We start from the raw sequence: 20,606 nt of genomic DNA on the forward strand, positions 1-20,606 counted from the left end.
AACATACCTTCACTTAGTACTTATTTACTGGGCCACTGTTCAACTGTTAACATTGACTGATTAAAATATATAGATTTGGGGTCCGGTGAAATTCACTCACACCTAAGTCTCTTTACTTCCACCTCTTCTTGCCTGGTTAAGGGTATTCTAAGATACAAAGACGGGGAAAAACAGATTCATTTTGACCCTTTTCAACATGCTCTAAGTTTACATTTCAGCACATTAACAAATCCAACTGGGACTCTACCAGAGATAGCAACAGAAATGAAAGGACTTACAAAATCCCTCAAAACATCAGGTTTCCTTTTCCAGCAACAAAGATCAGTCACCCTAAAGTAAAGATCTCACCTCTTCCTTTTCTTGACAAACATCCTAGGGGTCACATCAGGGGATGAGACTCCAGTCCCAGGCGCATACATTCATGGAGACTTGCTGCTCAGACCACTGACCCCAAAGGACTGCACTACAATCCACAGACCAACTTGAAACTTCCAGGGGAAAATTGTTTCTTATGATGTAAAAGTATACTATGTCTCTGAAATAATTTAATGCAGTAGAAAAATCTGGCTTGCTAAACTGACTTCCCTTCTAGATTCAAAATTAAAACAAAACAAAGTACACTTACATTTTCCAGAAACTTTGTTATCTTCTCTGCACCGTTCAGTGCCATTACTTTTATTTTAAAGGTTAAGAGAATTTCCACAGCTACAAAAACTAGTATCTTACAGGATCCACTTATGACTTTATCCCAAACCCTGCAAAATAAAGATATAATCAAATTATGCGTTTGCCGTTTATGTTTATCTAAACAGCTCAAATTTCAAAATTAAATCAAATTACATTTTCTTTTAAGTACCATCGTCCCTCAGTATCCCCAGGGAATTGGTTCCAGGACTCACTTGCTGTGGATACCAAGATCCGTGGAGGCTCAAGTCCCTTGTGTAAAATGAGGTGGTACAGTCAGCCTTCTATATCTGCAGATTCCACATCCAAGGATTCAACCAACCACAAATTATAAACACAGCACAGGATCAGCTGAATCTGCAGATGCGCATCTGCGGATACAGAGGGCTGAGTTCGTGAGCTTCAGAGAAGAGCTACGAAGAAATCATCACCAAGGAAAACAACACAGATCAGCCGTTTGAAATCTATTTCAGACACAATCAGCAGTGGAAGGAAAGAAGGAACCATGGCTAGAAAGTATCAGTATTTGCTCCGCTAGGAACTGACCAGTATGCCAATTCCCTAATGTTTCGAAACTGACATTTTCGGGCAGGAAAGTCCTAAACCAAAGCTTAGATTTTACTAACATTTTGTAATGTTCATATAATCATTACATGGTAAGGAACAACAAAAGCAGCAAATGAAATGATAAATTCGATTTCATTTTCCAGTGGTTTAAATTCCTTAATTAAGGAGCCAACTGAATATACTCTAAAATAACTATTCTGATAACTCCTATAAACTCTTACAGTTGGTATTATTCTATACATGCCAAATGCATTGTCTTGTAATGTCCTCTACATTTACCTTTCTCCTCAACTGCGAAGCTGTGGATGGGGTGATCCAGGACACCGAAATGCCCGTAACACGTCTGAAGTTGATGGAAGAGCTGAGTTTGAGTCTCAAGTCTCTCACTGCCTTCAGCTACTTTAGAAATACACATTTTCTCTAGGACCTGCTCCATTTCTGGAAAAGCCCACATATACTCCTAGAGACTATTTCACACGGGAATATTGAACAGCATCGAACACATTGAGGGCCTTCAATTTCTCTAACTGTATGTTGTAACATTTTTAATATTTATATTAATGAGATATTTCTAATGTTTCTAACTTTATATATAATAAGCAGAATCGTGTGTTGTTATGTTAGCTGCTGGAGAAGTCAGCATCAAATTATTGTATTGTTCTAAAGCAAATTCATATTCCAAGATGATCACGTTAAAAAAAAAAAAAAGAACACAGGATTTTTCTGCCTCTGAGCCTGCAGTCCGTATTTGAAAGAAATACTTGCCTCTGTAAGCTGGATTCAGGCAAGCAGCCGGCGAAACATCTCTTGAACCAGAGATCATAGGGAAGTTTGGACACTGCAGAACTCGTCTTCAGATGACTCAGCAGTCGGCTATCTTCCAGGTTCAAGTATTGTTCAAAAGCCTTTGGCTAATGATTAAACAGGAAGAGATTACTCAGTTCCTGTGACATAATGTTACCTGATCTTACAGCCTGTGATGGAAAGTTTACATGCTGAACGCAGGAAATGCTAGAAGACAAAGCTTCAGGCGCATTTAAGTCACTGGTGAAGCAGCAGTTTCCCAGGTCAGAACTAACCAGAGGAACCAAGCGTCCAGGACTAAGGGGTTTCCTGGGACAGTCCCAGGCTAAAAGGAACTGTTAGTCACCCTAGTTAGTCCCAATTGTGCTAGCCAGATTCGACAACCTAAGACAAAAGTCCAAACCAAAACTCAGTTGCTCTGGGGAGCTAAGAAAGGCCCGCGTTCTGGCTGCTCTAGGGCAGCAGGTTATACGTTCAGGGAAAGGACAAGGGTTAAGACCCAAGAAACAGAGCGGGACTAAAGCGGGGACAGGGAACTAGGAAGAATGGAGATGAAAAGGCCCAGCAGTCACGGATGCCACCTACGCTGACCCACGTGGAGCACACTCTGCACTTGGCAGCTACAACAGGGGTAGCTCTGTCCCCAGCAAGATGTGCACAAGAATTCCGGAGAGGTACAGGAATAACACAGGGGGACAGTGCTCCAGAGTTCCGTCTGGCAGCCTCTCCCATGTACGGTTACACAGCAGCCGGCACTAGAAGACTGGGGTGGGAGCTAACAAAGCCGGCTCCCAGACGGGTCTGCTGTATTTACAGGGTTCTCTGGCAAAGCACGGATCCTACGGTCAAACCCTCAAGTCTGTACTCTCTATCCAGAAGGGCACAACCAGATCCCATATCACCTGGTCAAATGCAATTTTTTTTTCTTAACTAAATATCTGCACCACTGTACTTCTGCCAAAGAGGCAATTCATAACCTTTACAATGTCCACCGTAGCCAGACACTGCTACATATATAGGGAAGGGAGTAAAAAGCAAGATAGCTTTATTACAGTGTGTTATAGTTAGCTCTTTGCCGCTCTCTCAACCAGGTTGGAAGCTCCTTGAAGGCAGAGATGCTATGATGGGAATAAGCAGAGACGATGGGTACATCCAGGTGGGAATCCTAACCTATAAACTTAAGAAGCCAGAAAGAGTTTCCCAGGACAGCTGACGTTTCAGCTGGCCCACGAAGAAGGGATGGGACTTGGCCAGACAAAGAGGGCCACACATTGATATCTGGTCCAGCTTAAAGGATAAATATCCCTAAATAAAGAGAGCTTCTAAAAAAGGAAAAGGCCAAAACCTCTATAGGAAAAAAATGCACATGGCTCTAACCCATATGAAAAGACGCTCAACCTGGCTATAATAAAAGAAATGCAACCTGAAACTATAGTAAGGTATCCTTTCTCACCGATCATGCTGGCAAGAACACATACCACGTTGGCGAGGCTATAGGGAAACTGGTGTTCTCATCTGTTGATCATGAGTACGCAAAGGGTATGAGCTCTACAAAGAGGAATTTGAAAAAAACCTAGCTGAGTAACATATGCCTTTACCCCTTGATCTAGGTCAATTCATTTCTAGGAAATCTATCCCCCACATATACTGGCAAATATACAAAAAGATACATGCACAAAGCTATTCGCCTGTTATAACAGCAAGAGACTGGAAACATCTCAATTAGCCAACAATAGAGGATGGGTTGAATAAACTAGGATGGAGTGGTATGCAGCTGTGAAAAGGAATAAGGAATGTCTCTATATACTGCTCATGGCATAATCCCCAGCATATATTAGGTTAAAAAAAAATAAAGCAGGGTGAAGAAAAACGTGCATCAGATGCTACTGCTAAATCTAAGAGGGTGAATATAGATACATACCCACGCGTGCTTTTTTTTCGTTTTAGTGGAAGATGACATTTATGCTGCCTGAAAGTTTTAGGACACAGCAAATGGTAGAAATGGTAGATGTGATGATTTTATTTATATTTTACTGTAAAACATTTAGGTTATTTCCAATATTTCCATGACTCTCATAGACTTACTTTTAAGGAAATAAAGCATACCTCAACAGAAGGCAAAACCTGGCAAGAGATTTAACCACCTTGAGAGGAATTTATATTAAACTTAAGAAGAGGCTGCTAATAGTGTTCATTAAAAGAAAAAAACCCTCTCTTTAGGACAGCTTTTAAAAATTATATCAATGGCAAGGAAAGAAAACTCACTTACTTTAATGACTAAACACAGTTAAGACTGAGATGGCTTAAAGGCAGTCTGATGTGAAGAGAACAACAGAGACCTTCCATGTCACACCACTGAAGCTAGCCTCTACTCTCCTTGGCAATCAGAGGCCTCATCAAAGAGAATTTCCAAAAGCTTGTATGGAGAGGAAAGCTGTGATGTAATCCTAAGATCACAACACTACAACATAGAGGCATCATCACCAGAAATATTCTTTTCTTTGGATGTCAAAAGCCCGTCACCGTCTATCATGTGCACAGTTCCCCAGGATTATGAAACAACCTATGCTCTGTGATAACACATTTGGTAAAACCACAAAAATTTGAAAAGATGACAGGCAAGATTTTAGAAACTAACAAAAAGCTAGGCAGAAGAGATCTAGTATACAACAATAAAAAATTTTAAGCAGGACTAAACAAGGTTTAACTAAAGACAGCTTTTTTTAAAACTTGACTTTAAAAGTTTAAGTCACACACACAAAAAAAGTTTAAGTCACTTGATGGTGAAATCAAATAGCAACACAAAGGAAATTTAGCTTTTCTTACACATTCTGAACCTTAAAAAAAAATTTGCAACTATAAAAAACCTATGTGCTAGGCACTATAATGTACATGCGAAAATAAACCCCCTTTTCTGAAGATGGGGAAATTAAGGTTCAGGGGACATAGGGACATTAAGTATCTTGCCGATTCTAAAATGCATTTCTTTAAAAAAAAAAAAAAAAAGCTCAAGGCATTTTTGAAAAAGAACAATAAGAGGGAAATTTCCCTACCAGCTATGAAAATATGCTAGGAAGTTAAGGTAAGTCATGGTACTGGCCAGGAAACAGACAAATACCTTGATAGAAAAAAAAAAGGAGCCCAGAAAGAGATAAATATATATATAAACCTAGTACATTATAAAGAGGGCGTTACAAATCTGTGAAGAAAAGAATGAACTGACCAACAGCGTAAGTGGTAGTTCTACTGCTTATTAACTGTGTGGCCTTGGACAAGTTACTTAACTGCTCCGTGCTTCAGTGTCCTCATCTGTAAAAACAGATGTGTTAAGATGAAATAATTTATCAGCAAAGCAAATTTAGTCTTGGTTGGCATGAATCATGTTCTCAAACCGTTGACCAGAGCGAGGAGGAAGAGGGCGGTGGGGTGCTGGCTGAAGCCGTGCGGCAGTTATAGCCACAAAAGAAACAGTCACGTCTGCGTCTGCTGCCAGTCACAAAGGGAAGTCCTTCGCCAATTCAAGAACTAAATTTTTAAATGTTCAAATATTTTTAAAAGTTAGAAGCTTTTTAAAAACTCGTTTTTAAATCTCGGGATTAGAAAGGGCTTTCTAACTGAGATACAAAACAGCAAAAGAAATACTGATAAATCCAATGGTATCAAATCTTTACATCTTTACACAACAGGGAGAAATATTTTCAGAAAAAACATTTAGCTTATTTAACAAAGGATAAATATCCAGCATCCAGCATATAGCAATAACTCTTACCAAAAAAAAGGAAAGACGGAAACAAGATAGAAAGGTAGACAAATATGATGACCAATAAACATACCCAAAGCTGCTTAACTTCACTCAAAAATGAGGCAATGGAAATTAAAATGGGCTACCATTTCACTATCAGATTGGAAAAATTTTAAGAGAGTGATACTATCAAGTACTGGCAATGAGGTGGAAAACAGGAAATCTCATAAACTGTTGGGGGAAGCAAAACTGGTACAACTTCTGGGTAAGTAACCTGGTAGTTAACAAATTTAAGTATGTCTCTTGCAATTGAGCATCTGTTGTATAGGTAACCCACCCTAGACACACGCACACATACACACATGGGAACACATCACGTACACGGAGTGGGACTGTCAGCATGGAGCCTTTACATTAAATTGGGGCAAATTCTTAACAGAAAATACTATGAGAATTTTTTAAAGTGGTTCTAAATGAGCGACTCTCAATCCTAGCCTCATTTCAGAATCACTTGGAGTTTTAAAAAAGTAGAATTCTGGGGCCTCACCCCTCTGAAGATTCTGATTTCATTGGTTTGGTCATTTTTAAGAGCTCACAGGTGGTACTAATAGGAAGTCAGAACTGAAAACTACCTATGTGTATTGACATGGAAAAGCTCCCAGACATTAATCTTTAAAAAGAATTGTAGGGCCGTATGAACAGTATGATAATACTTACATCTTAAAATTATATATATATATGTTATATACATTTACACACACACGTGTTCACGGGAATGCACTCGCAACCTCATCCATTCCAATGCACATAGAATAGTCTAGACAAATACACACCAAGCCGATGACAATGCCCACGTCTTAGAAAGTGGGGGAGGGGAGGCGCTGGTGCAGGTCTGTGACGACACTGGATTCATTTGGATTACTTAATACTTCGAGAATGTATCTGTTACTTATGTTATTAAAAATAATGAATTTTTAAACAAACTATCAAAATGCTACCGCATTTACTCCAATAATAAGAAAAGCGAATCAGTATGGTTCGCACCTCTTGATTTAATCAGGCAGCTAACATTTCATTTCCATATGCTCCAATGCCATGTTTTTATTGAAATTAAGTGAATTAAATTTCAAAATTCTAAAATCAAATTTTACTTAATGCAAGTACATAAAAACACTCCTGTTCAGTGCCCTGGGAAACGGAGGGCCGAAGAGTCTCGCCGACCACCCTAACGGACACAGCAGGGATGGATCTCCAGGGCCTGGCTGACCTGCACCCCGCACCTGACCCTGCGTCCTGTACACGATTACTGCTTTCTACAGAATTTCCAAGTGAAACAATTCAATGACTTAAGAGAAAAGACTCATTTTTATAAAATGAGGGAAAACACTGGGCAGAGAGAATGGCAAAGGACCCCTGGCTTGTGCTGATGCCAGATTCCCAAGTCAGAGTGTACAGGCCACCGGCTGCCTTCCTCACAGAGTCTCGACTCTAATGTGAGATCACAGTGTGCCCAGCTAAAACGAACCGACCACATTTCCCAGGCTCCACTGCAAACTGGGGTGGCCTAGTGACACAGCCCTGCCCGCCAACAGTCATGCAGAAGGCAAGTCTGTTAAAGGGTGACAGGCTGGCCTGGCTTGTCACTTCTCCTCCTTTACTTTCATCTTTGCTTTTCCCTTCCTGCCTAGAACAGGGACGTCATGGCTGTCACTCCAGCATCTGTCATGGGATCACGAGGGGAAGGATCACACCTAAGAAGGCTAGTACAGGAGGACACGAGCCTGGGTTCCTGGCCATACAATGGCTGTGGCACCAGCCCTGGGCTGCCTCCCCTCCAGACTTCTGCTTACATGAGAGAAGACAAAGCCTCTGTTACTTGGGCTTCCCATTCTACACAGCCAAACTTAAACCTTAGTACAGACGGTAATTCTAGCTAAAGTCAGGGGATTCTGGACCAAGATAAGGAATACCATAGAGCGGGGGGTGGGCAAGCTACAGCCTGCAGAGGCCAAATCCGGCCACAGCCATGCTTGTCTGTATTTTGTGTGACAACAGCAGAGCTGTGTGCTTGCACCAGAGACATACACACCCAGCCCACCAAGCTGGAAATATTTACCATCTGGCCTTTTACAGAAGGTATCTGCTGATTCCCACCACAGAGGGTCCACGCATAATTGTAGCAGCACCATTTCCTGAGGACCCCCATCACCATTGCTCACGCCCACCCCAAAATAGCCATAACATCATCCCTCACCAGCTGGGGTAGAAAATCCCGGTACTTGTTATTCAGTTGGTTCACAAAGCATCGGGTGAGCCAGTAACAGTCAATGCTATCTTCCACCATCTCTTCCATGGCTTTAGCAATGGCAAGAAATACTTCATCTTCTGGCTCCTGCAAGATTAATAATAACTCTCAAGAGGGAGGTAGAAGAGAGAAATACAGAATTCTTTAATAATAATGAAGGCTTGCTCCCTAGATTCTGAAGGACCTGCAATGAATCAAAGTGGAACCAAAAGCTCACAGTCCCTCACTAAAAAGATGACCAAGGGGAGATGAGGAGTAACCAGAGGAATCCGAGTCAGCGCTGCTTCTGAACACTCAGCTTTCAAGCTGAACGTTCAGAGATTTTCCAACTTCTAACATTAAGGCCAAAGAGTCAACACAAACCCTAAGCAAGGGCTGACTCTACACCCAAGAGTATTCTCTGCGCTGGAGGAGAATTCCTTTCAAACAGAAGTGATCAACAGCAAACAACTGGAGACCTTGTCAATAATTTGCAAACATTAAATGACCCCAAAAGGATTAATAAGCATTTTATTTCAAAGCATTCATACATAGCTTTAAATTTTTGTTCTATCTTTAAGCACCTAAAAACCTAGAAATGACCCTAGAATCAGAATTTTAGGACTTTGAAGAATGGCATTTCTCAAACCCTGTGTCAATACTCAGAGCATGAAAGCAAACCCTCAAGTAAGTTTTGAAAGAAATCTCATAAAAACTGGAATCCACTTGAAAAACCTGTTTTCTAACACCATATCTTACACCAAAAGCTTTACATTTTCATCTAGGATTTAACAGCTGAAGGGTTTTAAACATTGAAAAGAAACTAAAAAGTTTCCTTCTACTCCCCTAAGAAGTCCCAAGTTAAAACCAAAATACCTATTTTAACAGAAGTATTGCATTTTAGGCCTCCTATCCACTTATGAACATTCTACAAAATGTCAAGAACAGCAGAAAGTCTCCTTTCGTGGACTCCCACCCGGCCCTGGCGCTGTGCTGGGTGCTCCTGAACCTGGCATCTCAGCGCTGCTCCCAGTTACTCTGAGACACAGCCAAGAGGACCAGCGCCCTCCAGCTGAAGGCAGCTTCTATGTGCCCAGCCCTGTGCCGAGCACTGTCACACAAGTCTCATTAAAAGTTAAGGAAAATACAGCTTCTAGGGCTTGGTGACCAAGGAGGCTTGAGCCCAGAACAAAACTTGGACAGCACGTCAGCCTGAGGCCACGGTACAGGTGCCTGGACCTCAAGCCTGGAAAGCTGAACAGGGAGGAGGTGGAAACGATAACCTACCATCTAGATCTCTCGAGCTAATGGATAATCTAACCTAACTTCATATACAGTTTAGGAACTTGTGTAGTACTATCAGCTAACTGCATTCTGCCGATGGGAAATAAAATTTAAAGTTTGAGGGTTCCAACTATTTTCAGGAATGTTCTCTCTTGATAAACTTCATCAAAGTGGACGACCTAAGATTTGCCCATGGGACCCAAAGCAGCCTCAAGAACAAAGCACAGGTCGAAGTCCAAACTGCCGTGCCGGCACACTGCCATCTCCAACAGCCACCAAAAAATCACAGAACAGCACAGTTTGCAGGCAAATCCCTCTTCCGAACAAGTCACTGTTTTAGCCAAAAGTTAAAATGCTTAGAGTGAACTGCAAGTTGTTTTAAAATAGCCAAAGCCCAAGAGCTACAGTCATTACTTTGCCTGCCCTCCCCCACTCCCCCTCTCTTCCCTTTATAAACAATAAGCAGTCCAAGAAACTAGAGTGAGCGGTTTGTCAAAGGTGAAGTCTATAAAGCAGGCTGGAGCCTGTGGGCCTGAGGCCAAGGAGGGGTCAGGGCCAAGGAGGCAGCCAGTGACTACAAGGCCTGTGCGGCCTGCAGGCCAGGGCCAGAGAGGTGGCCGCCGTGTTGGTCACAGACAGAGGAACGAGCAAAGAAATAAATACAAATAAGAAGAGGCTTCCATTAGCCTCACTGTCACTGCCAGAGAAGGAAGTTGCAAATATAAAAAGGGTGAGGGCTAAAATGAACTTGTGATATTAGAAAGGGATTGGCACTTCTGGCATTAACTCAGGGTCTTCAATATAGAAATAAATAGATATATAAACATATAGGTGTGTGTATATTTCCTAGCTGTCTGCCGAGAGGGCCTAGAGGCAATGACACACCAGGGACAATGAATATACCTAGCACCCTGTTCTTGGTTTCTAACTATAGTACTCCAAAAAAAAAAAAAAAGCCTGATTCCAAGCCTGGGGTAGGGAAAGTATAAAATGAGCCTGGAATATCTTTTTGTGCCAGAAAGTAAGAAAGTGCTCAAAATGATGGGAGCTTGTCAAAAAGACACAGAAGTCACAGGGCTTCCCTGGTGGCACAGTGGTTGAGAGTCCGCCTGCCGCAGGGGACACGGGATCGCGCCCCGGTCCGGGAAGATCCCACGTGCTGCGGAGCGGCTGGGCCCGTGAGCCATGGCCACTGAGCCTGCGTGTCTGGAGCCTGTGCTCCGCAACGGGAGAGGCCGCAACAGTGGGAGGCCCGCGTACTGCAAAAAAATAAAAAATAAATAAAATAAAAGACAAAGAAGTCAGCTTGAAGGGGCTCCCGCTGGCTAAATATGGGACAATTTTAACATCAAAATAATGGTAGTAATGAATTATAGGCCATTGAATAAAAGAGGAATCTATAAATTCATACTGATATACATAAATGAGGGAGAAGGGAAAACTCTTCCTTACAGAAAAGTCAACGAATAAATGCAGAAGGAACGAAGGAGTTAGGAGATCACCATTCGGCAATCAGCACAGTAAAAATTGTGTCAGGCCAGAGTCAGTGGATTGATAATTACATAGTTTCAAAGTACCTCCCCACCAGTTACTTATTAATTACAAAGGGAAAACAGCAACCTCACCTTGAAGAAACCTGGCAGACACCACCTTAACCAAGTGATCAAAGTTAGCAGCAAGAGTAATAAGTATCATATTTCTGTGGAATTCCTGCCAGAAACGCATAACTAGATTTTAATCATGAGTAAACACACAAACCCAAACTGAGAAATGTTCTACTGGCCAGTACTCTTCAAAACTGTCAGTCATGAAAGACAGAGGAAGACTGAGGGACTGTTCCAGATTAAAGGCAACTAAGACATGGTAAACGTAATGCATGATCCCAGATTGGATCCTGGACCAGAAAAAGAACATCGGTGGGACAGTCAGTAAAATTTCAATAACACCTACAGATTAGTTCATGGTATTGTATCACTGCTAATTTTCTGGTTTTGATAAGTAACCAGAGTATAATTAAGATGTAACATCTGAGGATGCTAGGTGAAGGTATATGGGAACACTTAACTCTTTATGCAACTTTTTTCTACTATCTTAAAATGAAGAATTAAAACAGAAAAAAAAATTTTTAAATCGTCAACAAATGGTAAAATTAGTAGTTGAAAGTTTGATAAGTTCTGAACCACAACTTTTATTGTTTAGATAAAGGGCATTATTGGGACAATCGGTCAGACGGGAATGGAGTCTGAAGATTAGATGTTAATACTGTATGAATGTCAACTTCTTGGTGTTGATGACCGAACTATGGTCACCTAGGGGAGTGTTCTCATCTTTAGCAAGTATACACTGCAGGAATCTGAAGGAACGGGATGCCGCGTCTACGTCTTATTCTCAACTGGTTTGGGAAAAAAAATATGTATACATATATAGGAAAAATAACAAGGCAAACATGGTAAAATGTTAATGACTAGGGAACCGGGATAGAGGGTATATGGGATTTCTTGATAGTATTCTTGCAACTTTTCTGTAACTTTGAAATTACTTCAAAACAAAATTTTAAAACATCAGGGAGATTGGGTCAAAATGTACAGGGCTATGAATGTCTGGGAAAGATGTGTTGCTTTCATTCTACAAAGAGGAGCCATTGAAAGTTCCTAAGGTGAAACATAACGCAAACAAAGGCTGGCAGACGGAGCAGGTCTAAAGCTGAACCAAGGGTCAGACAAAAGCACCACTGACCAGTGCAAAGGAGGGGCTTCGAGGCAACTTCCCAGACTCCAGCCGATGCATGTAGAGATAGACTTCAACCTGAGGTGTGGCATCACTGATAAAGCGAATGACTTCCAGGGCGTGAAGGACATCAGAGTACTGCTCCTTGCGATACATCATCACCTGGGCATGGGACTCATGGTGTGGAGGCAAGATGCCTATAGAGACCCGGGGCGGGGGAAAAAAAAAGAGGGCAAAATACTGAGGCACCAATCCAAATTCCTCTTCTATGAAAGAGAATCCTGTGCGAAGCTGCCTACCACAATTAGACTAGAACTCACACAAATATTTAGTTACCGTATAGATTATCTTTTAGAAATTCACACTATAAATCAAATTTTAAATACTATTCATATTCGAATGGCAATTACATCATTGATATTAAAGAGAAATGAAACATCATAAAGCCTTTGAATAAATGTGCCACATAAATTCAAGATAAATCACACCAATTACAATAATGATGTCATTCAAGTTTACGGCTGTCAGCCTCGGGCCACCCTTAGCTGCTAAAGGCCTATCTCCAGTTGCTGTGCTTGGCCCCTAATATGGAATTGTTCCCATCCCCCAACCTCCACAATTCATATGTTGAAGCCCTAACCCCCAATGTGACTCTATTTGGCAACAGGGCCTTTAGGAGGTAATTAAGGTTAAAAGAAGTCATAAGGTGGGGCCCTAATCCAACAGGGCTAGTGCCCTTGTAAGAAAAGGAAGAGCCACCAGAGCTGGTGTGGTTTCTCTCTCTGCCGTGTGAGGACACAGCAAACCAGGAGGTGATACTCCACCAGGAACAAAATCGGCCAGCACCTCGATCTTGGACTTCCCAGCCTCCAGAACTGTGAGGATATAAATTGTTATTTAAGCCACCCAGTCTGTGGTATTTTGTTAAGGGAGTTGTAGCTGACAACACAGCCCCCTTCATCTTAGAACCACCACCAAGTTGTCAAATCCTTTTCTTCCCCAACAACTAAAACTTGCTCAAAGTCCTAAAGTCTCTTTAGAAGGAAAAGAAATCTCTAATTTTCACTACCAAAGTGACCTTATATTACATTTCAATGCCATTTTATGCTCATTAATATATTTAAACATGATGTCTACTCATTAGACTTTGGGGCAAGAACCACATTTTTTTAAATACAAACAAATGGCATGGAGAAAACACACTGGATCGAGCACTGGATGGGCCTTCAGTCAACTAGTCCCAGAGGTGTTAACACCAAGATGCTCACAAATGTCTCTCCGGGGACTTGTTTCCTTATCTTCCAGAGGCAGGAAATGGGATGGGTAAGCATTTCACCAAATGTTCTCGCCAGAACATGACCCCCAAGGGTCTTCATGAGAAAAACAGTACCAGAGTCAAATAGATTTGGGGAGTGGTGACGATGAAATTAAGGCTTTAAGTTTTGCTGTAAAGAAAAACATCTTCCTTTATTTACCCCAGCCTCATTAAACTTCATGAAACTATCGTAGCCCAAGCTCCAGAGTCAAAGTTCCTGGGTCTGAAGTCTAGCTCTACAGTTAACCAGCAGGGTGACCCTCAGCAACTTACTTGATCTTCCTGTGCCTTAGCTTCTCCATCTGAAGAATGGGAAGAATAATACCCATCTCACACAACTGGAATGCTGACTAAACAAATTAACATACATAAAACACTAAAAGTACATGGCACACACTAAGCTAGTGTAAGTGTTATTAGCTAGTACACTTGACCATGGCTCTCTCTTTGGTGCAAACTACCACAGATCCAGTATTCTAAAGAACATTCTGGGAAACGTAACTTGGATGAGCTCTGAAGACTAACACGGTGGGAGGTTAATGTTGGAACCAAACTCCCAACATAGCGTGGCAGCTCTAAATCTCGAGTGCCTTTTTAAAAAATTAATTAATTTTTGGCTGCCTTGGGTCTTCATTGTTGTGCGTGGGCTATCTCTAGTTGTGGTGAGCGAGGTCTACTCTTCATTGTGGTGGGCGGGCTTCTCATTGCAGTGGCTTCTCGTTGCAGAGCACGGGCTCTAGGCACACGGGCTTCAGAAGCTGTGGCACACGGGCTCAGCAGTTGTGGCGCATGGGCTTAGTTGCCCTGAAGCATGTGGGATCTTCCCAGACCAGGGCTCAAACCCGTGTCCCCTGCATTGGCAGGCAGATTCTTAACCACTGCGCCACCAGGGAAGTCCCTCAAGTGCCTTTAATGGCAAAAACAAGGGAGACTCACCTGATAAAGCAAGCCACGAAGAAGAGAGGTGATGGACAGCCTGACAGGCCTTGGCGCTCAGCTGCAAAGGACAAGTGTCCATCTCATACTAACCCACTGGCATTATCAGTTAATAAGACACACAGTCTTTCTCAGCAGATATAAATATGATCGACATTCCCACCTAAAAGGCACCCCTGGAAGGCATTTACTTTGATGGGCACTGGAAACACTAAGATTTTTTAAATGCTCAGGGAACAACTGAGGTCGTTTTCACACACTCTCTATATTTTAACCGCACGGTGACCTATTAGAAAAGTAAGTGTACAAAGGCTGGCAAGAGAAACAACAAAAAAGGCCAAGCACAGTGCTTTCTAGCACGGCTTGCATGCCCTCGCTGGCTCCACATTACACAATCAGATTCGGGACTCCAGATTTTTCAGGTCCTGAAAATATAGTACATCTTGGAAAGAAAACAAGGTCTAGAAATCTAGCCTAACTTCAGATGGGCTCTACAAACCTGAGCTCAAATCCTAGCTCTGCCACTCACAGGCTATAAGGCCTCAGGCAAGTTATTTCGCTTCAGTCTTTTTCCCATCGGTAAAATTGCAACATTGATACCTGCCTCAAGGGAATTCTAGGATTATCCTAACTTCGGTTTTTTTTTTAAGAAAGAAAAGGAGGGTAGTAATGGATGGGTATTTTCTACATCAGCAGGTTCAGCAATAATAGAAAAAAAAAAATCCTTAGCTCAAAAGGCATACTACCAGTCACTCGGGGCACCTAATACACGTTTTCTTCCACAGAAACTGAGCGAGACTGTTTTTCCTTCTCCTTCAGCCACTCTTCACTGTAAGTTATTCATTTGTGCTTCTAGGAAGTAAAAACTCTTCAATTCCTTTTTTGATTCTGACAGCACTCCTTAGGAAGTTATACCTCTACAGCTGGGAGTCACAGACTAACACATCAAGAGCTAAATCCTAGGAGTTAATTTAGCTCAACATCCTCATTTTACAGATGAAAGAAAAAAAGGAAAAAAAAAAAAGAGGTCTACTGGCATCTTCTGGAAGGTTACTAAGCTGACAGTAAAGCCCAGACCAGTTCGCCTTTCTCCCGGCCCAGTGCTCTTCCCACACCTTGTCTCAGGAAGGTGCATCACTGTCTCTCTGCTAATGTCACCTGACGCTCAAGAGTGACACACAGTGGACTGCCTCTGAAGGTCACCTTCTTCCAGGCTTCCAAAGTGAGTGGTGATTCAGGTTCCCGAGGTTAGACCCAGTACCCAGTAAAAGGCCTAAAGAAATCCTTTTTCTGACTGATAAGATGCCAATGATCCCATCATTCAATATTTTTGAAGATAAAGTTTCCAAATCTTGGAAATCATACCTAGAAGCACCTTCCAGACCAATGCACGGTACATGGATGGGAGCGGGAACCTCTGACTGAAAGTACAGAGTTTCTCAATATCTAGAGGAAGAAAAAGAAAAAACAAAAAAGATTAGATGCTTTTCATGCTGATCACAATAGGTAAAGATGCATTTCATGTCTGAAAACCAAAAGTATAGTAAGACATCTCTTCGGAGGCAGGCTGCTATATAATCAGCAAATCTAGGAAAGGTAACAGTAGACTGACTTCCAGCCCAGGTGTTCCAACTAGCTATGTATTTTTTTTTCCAACTAGCTATTTAAAAACAATTCGTGTTTCACGGTGTAGGAGATGCATTTTGCATATATTACTACATTCACTATAACATCAGCAGTAGTTACTATTTATAGAACTTATTTCATTTATCCACATCGCAAGCCTGTTGGGTAGGTATTGTTTCAAAGATGCAGAAACTGAAGCTCAGAGCAGTTTGTGACTTTAAGTTTACATCGCCGGTGAGTGGCACAGTCAACCTGCAAATCCCCACATTCACCAGTAAGCCACATGCAACCATCTTGGGCCTCAATTTCCCTACTTGTCAAGTGAGAATTAGAATACTTAAAATACAGACTGCCTAGTGAGGATCAAAGGTCAGGTGGGAAATGTTTTTGAAACTTTAAAACACTCTGTGCATTTAAACTACTGTTTTTAACTACGGCTCAGTTTATTCTACTTTAGCAATAGAACAGACCTTATTATGACTGGCTTAGAATAAAAATGTCAATATATAATGCAGTTTCAGTATTTCCATAAAAGAAAATCATGGCAAGAGTTGCTGCAGATTTACCCAGAAGCTATGATGACACCTCTGAAAATTGAGAAAAGAAAATACATGGGTCTAATAAGAGAAAAAAATATTACTGACTACTAAAGAGGTCTTTCAAAAAGGTCTGGCTCTGACTCAGTGAAATATAAACTTGAAAAATCCTTAACTTCTCCCAAAATATACCATTCTGCTGCCATCCTATCATTAAAAAAATACGGCAGGTAACCAATACCTCTGGACATCTTTAAAGGTAACACTGAATTTCAGAAGATCTGGAAATGACTGAGAACCAATAAGGTAAATTTAACTTATCAAACTCACCCAGACAGTCATCTTTTAGGAGAATTTCTAATGATTTCTTTTCTTCAACTCCACGAAACCCCACTTTTTCATAATATACTGAACGGAAGTTTCTCTGGGAGTCCTCAGTCATGTTTCATTCTTGGAGAGACAGAATAGGGAGCAGAAAAAAGTGAGTCTAAAAACAAATGAAGAATTGATGAAAAATTGAATGATTTTCTCCAACTTTTCCATGAATCTGATACACTATGATAAATGGCCTGCCCTTGCATAGGACTCAGTATTAAACCTTCCCTTTTACACACCCTAACATCACCTCACCTTTGCACCTTGGCCAAAAACCAAGATATAAAACAAAAGTCCTCTGAGCAGCTGTAACAGATGGCACAAGGTTCATGCCTTAGCACTCCTATTAGGAGAGAACCTAGCACAATGGTATATTCTGCAGCTGTTACACACGTTCAAAGAAAAAAGTTACTGAAATAGGAAGACAGACAAAATGTCATGCAAAAGGGATTACCAAATATACATGATGACTGTTTAAAAAAATTTTTTTTAATTAAGAGTATTCCGAAATGTTAACAATGGTTATCTTTAAGGCAGGATTCCAGATGATTTTAATTTTCTTTCTTTGGCTTAGCTGTCTTTTCTAAAATGGGCATTTTGTAAAACAAAAAACTAAGTTATAAAGAGTAAAACAAAACCCCACAAACCCAAGTTCCTCACTTAGTTTTCCTTTAAACACAATTCTATCAAATGTAATTGTCAATTCAAAACCCACAACAGATTAAACATTAAATTATAAACCAGAAGAGGGGCAGGAATGTAGCCGGTTGACAAGTGATATCACAGAGTTGGAGACAAAATAATGACTTAGAATCTGGCATCAGAACTCAAAAAGTTCGCTGGTCTCTCTGGTTCTTTCACAATAACCTTCAGCAGGACTGAAGGCAAGTCGTCAGGAAAAGGTCAAATTAGGTCTGTGTTTTAAGAACAGAATGGATGTAATGCATTTTCCAAAAAATATACCACTGCCTGCCCCAAACGCTTAAAGCGTCGGTGCAGAGTATAACCCTCAGGTTTTAGAAATTCCAAGATGTCCCCAGGGGCTAGGGGAGGGCTGAGTTCTAGACAGCCAAGGTGTTCCTTATTGACAAGATCCTCACTGAGACGATTCGGGCACAGGAAAGAATAGAATTCGTTTAGATTGAGGAATTCTACAGGGTACCGAGCTCTTAGGACCAAACGTTTTTTAAAAGCAGGATTCCAAAGCATTAAAACACTAAATAAGGTGGGATTTATTTAAAAGCAGCATCCAAACAGCTGCAAGGCGATTCGGTGGCTGCCACCTAAGGACACCATCCTCTGACTGCAATGCAACAGCAAACGCGTCCTCCGGGAGGAAATAAAGTAAGTTTCCTTGCTGCCCAGCAGCGCCCACCTGATGGGAAAAGTAAACACACCCTGATCCAAGACCCCAGGTCCCACTCTCCCTATTATGCTTCACCTCTAGTAGTGGAAACCACACTCGGGTTCTGACTAACTGCTCCAGGGAGGCAGCGGAAACCTGACCCGGTGCGCTGACCTGCCGACCGCCCAGGGCCCGCCGGGCGGAGGGAGACAGCTGAACACCCGCGCCCAGGAGATAATACCCGGCAGCCGCGGCGTCCGCCGGACGTGACGTCAGCTCCGCTCCACGGGGCGGTGCCGAGAGTGCGCGTGCGCCGAGAGCCTGCGCGGAAGCTCCACCCCCCACGCCGTGGGGTTGGAGACTCTCCAACCCAGACACGTGAAGTAACGGGATGCAAGTCAATCTAGCATCTCAAGCTCCCTGCCCATTTCCCGCACCCGTCTCCCTGCTCCCTCTACTCATTCCTGGTCTGGAGAATCTCGCGACTACCTTACTCCCGCTGTCCCGGGCGGCGAGTGCCCGGGATGCTCTCCCCAACCCTACCCTGGAGGTGATCGCAGACCCCAGGATGGTACTCCTTAATCTGTCTGTGGTGGCAGACCCCTGCTTTGTTTTTATTTCCTTTTTCCTGGTATGTGGAAATAAATGACCAACCAAATGAGAGGTGTAAAGCAACTTATTGAGAATTTGCTATACGAGAGAGTCAGCCCCACTATCACTTCTATTTGGGCAGAAACTCAAAGGCAGGCAGAGGAGGGGAAAGGTTGATAGTGGAAAAAAAGGGAAGGTTTCAGGTGTGCCCTCGTGGGAGGCTGTTGGCATGGGGAAGCTGCAGGTAGAGGAAAAGCCGGGTGTCCTATGTGATCCGTTAGCCATATCTGGCTTTCTCTGGCTGGTCCTAAATTGAAAAGCAGGGATACAAATTAGGGAAGCTGTAAGATACTAATCAAGTCCAGGCCAGTTGCTACAGTAGTTATTGTTCCACTTCCTGGGTTGTTTCTACAGCTAGCAGTCAGGCTGGCTTCTTAGGCTGGTTTTTGTGGATAAGGGGTTGTTTTTCTAGGCAGGTTGTGGGTCCGTTCTATTTTCATATATGGTCGACTACTGTCTGTATATTCAGCCTCTCAGTTAAAACACTATAAATTCTTTGAAAACTGAAGTTTAAAAACAAGATATACAAGCCCCAAGTTTTTAGACTCAGCAGACAAAATTACTCTTTAAAATAGCTATTAAAGTTTATAAACACTTTCTCTGCTTACCTTGTCACAGACCAGCACTGGTCTCAGGGACAGCCCTCCAAGCAGCACCAGATGAGTGGGTTTTTAAACCACTTGGGTTTGCGAGGAACTGTTACCGAGCCAGGTTTGTTTTGTCCAATGCATAGCAAGCCAAACGCTGAGACACCAAGGTTTGCAGCAAAGAGAGGGAGAACCGTCTCAAAGCGGCTTCCCTGAAAGAGGCTTGGGATACTTATGGGCTAAAAAAGAAGCAGGAAGATCAGAGTCATGGGAAAGGTGATTGGGAAAAGGTGTGGGAAGGTCATTCTGCACAGGTGTAACTAAGCTACAGGCCTTCGCACGTTCACAAGATCACCAAGCAGAAACTCACGCATGCCCAGTTGGAGGGTCGGTGGTCCCATCTAGTCTTAACCAGCTCAGCTCAAACTAGACACAGCTGATTCCAAGTTCCTGCAAAACAACTCGGGCAAACATCTTACTGTTACCGAACGCGAGTCCCTGTGCCCAACGCACAGCGAGCCCAGCAATACAGAAATGTCAGAGTTTGAAGCAGAGAAAGGTTTATTGCAGGGCCAAGCAAGGAGGCAGGAGGTTTAAAAACCCCTTTTACAGGAAAGGTGAGGGAGGGCTGTGGTTAGTTGTTGAAAACTTCTTGGAGTCCGATCCTTTGTTCTTGCAGCTGTCCATGTAGATCAGGTCATGGTCAGGTCACAATGTTCCTGTAAACCTCCATCAAAACAAATGTTATTCTCTGTTCTACAACTTTTTATCTAAAGGTGTAATACTCCTAAAGGTAACAAATCCCGTAAGCAAAGTAACATCAGTACCTCTCATTTTACTTGGTCAAAGTCCTAAGGCTCAACTTTCGTCCTCTGAGGCCCAGGTCCTAAGAAGAGGGGGTCGCTGTGTGGGCCGGGTACCCTGGCCGGGTGCATTCGTCCAGCACCCGGGTGTGGGTCCTCTGACCTTCACCCAGGCTCGGCTGAAGAGGCAGGTCTCAGCCGGCAGCGCCTTCAGGGCCGGGTCCCCAGACCCAGCCCCGCCGTCATCACTGAGGGAGCCAGGCACCCAGCACCCAGCCGGCCCTCAGGCCCCCCAAACAGAGTTGGGTCCCACAGACTGTGACCCAGGGTGACCGCCACC

The 20,606-nt window shown here is 42.6% G+C and overlaps 1 protein-coding gene across 14 annotated transcripts in view; it reads right to left on the minus strand.

Moving 5' to 3' along the window:
- The window catches only part of TBC1D7 (TBC1 domain family member 7), a 47,192-nt gene extending 27,619 nt beyond the window's left edge, over window positions 1–19,573 (minus strand). For 10 of the 14 annotated variants that reach the window (XM_079933688.1, XM_079933689.1, XM_079933695.1 and 7 more), the window contains exons 1-7: window positions 18,322–18,561; window positions 16,836–16,992; window positions 15,709–15,789; window positions 12,102–12,289; window positions 8,052–8,189; window positions 2,017–2,162; window positions 626–755 (exon numbers count right to left, since the gene is read on the minus strand). In XM_079933688.1, the coding sequence (XP_079789814.1) occupies window positions 626–755; window positions 2,017–2,162; window positions 8,052–8,189; window positions 12,102–12,289; window positions 15,709–15,789; window positions 16,836–16,947 (795 nt within the window). In that variant the 5' untranslated portion in view covers window positions 16,948–16,992; window positions 18,322–18,561. Of the gene's footprint in view, window positions 1–625; window positions 756–2,016; window positions 2,163–8,051; window positions 8,190–12,101; window positions 12,290–15,708; window positions 15,790–16,835; window positions 16,993–18,321; window positions 18,562–19,484 lie in introns of those variants that run through there. The other 4 variants (XM_079933685.1, XM_079933687.1, XM_079933684.1 and 1 more) reach the window with 4 other exon arrangements.
- Between the last annotated feature and the right edge of the window lie 1,033 nt (window positions 19,574–20,606).

The sequence above is a fragment of the Stenella coeruleoalba genome, assembly GCF_951394435.1.
Source record: "Stenella coeruleoalba genome assembly, chromosome: 10".
Lineage (NCBI taxonomy): Eukaryota > Metazoa > Chordata > Mammalia > Artiodactyla > Delphinidae > Stenella > Stenella coeruleoalba.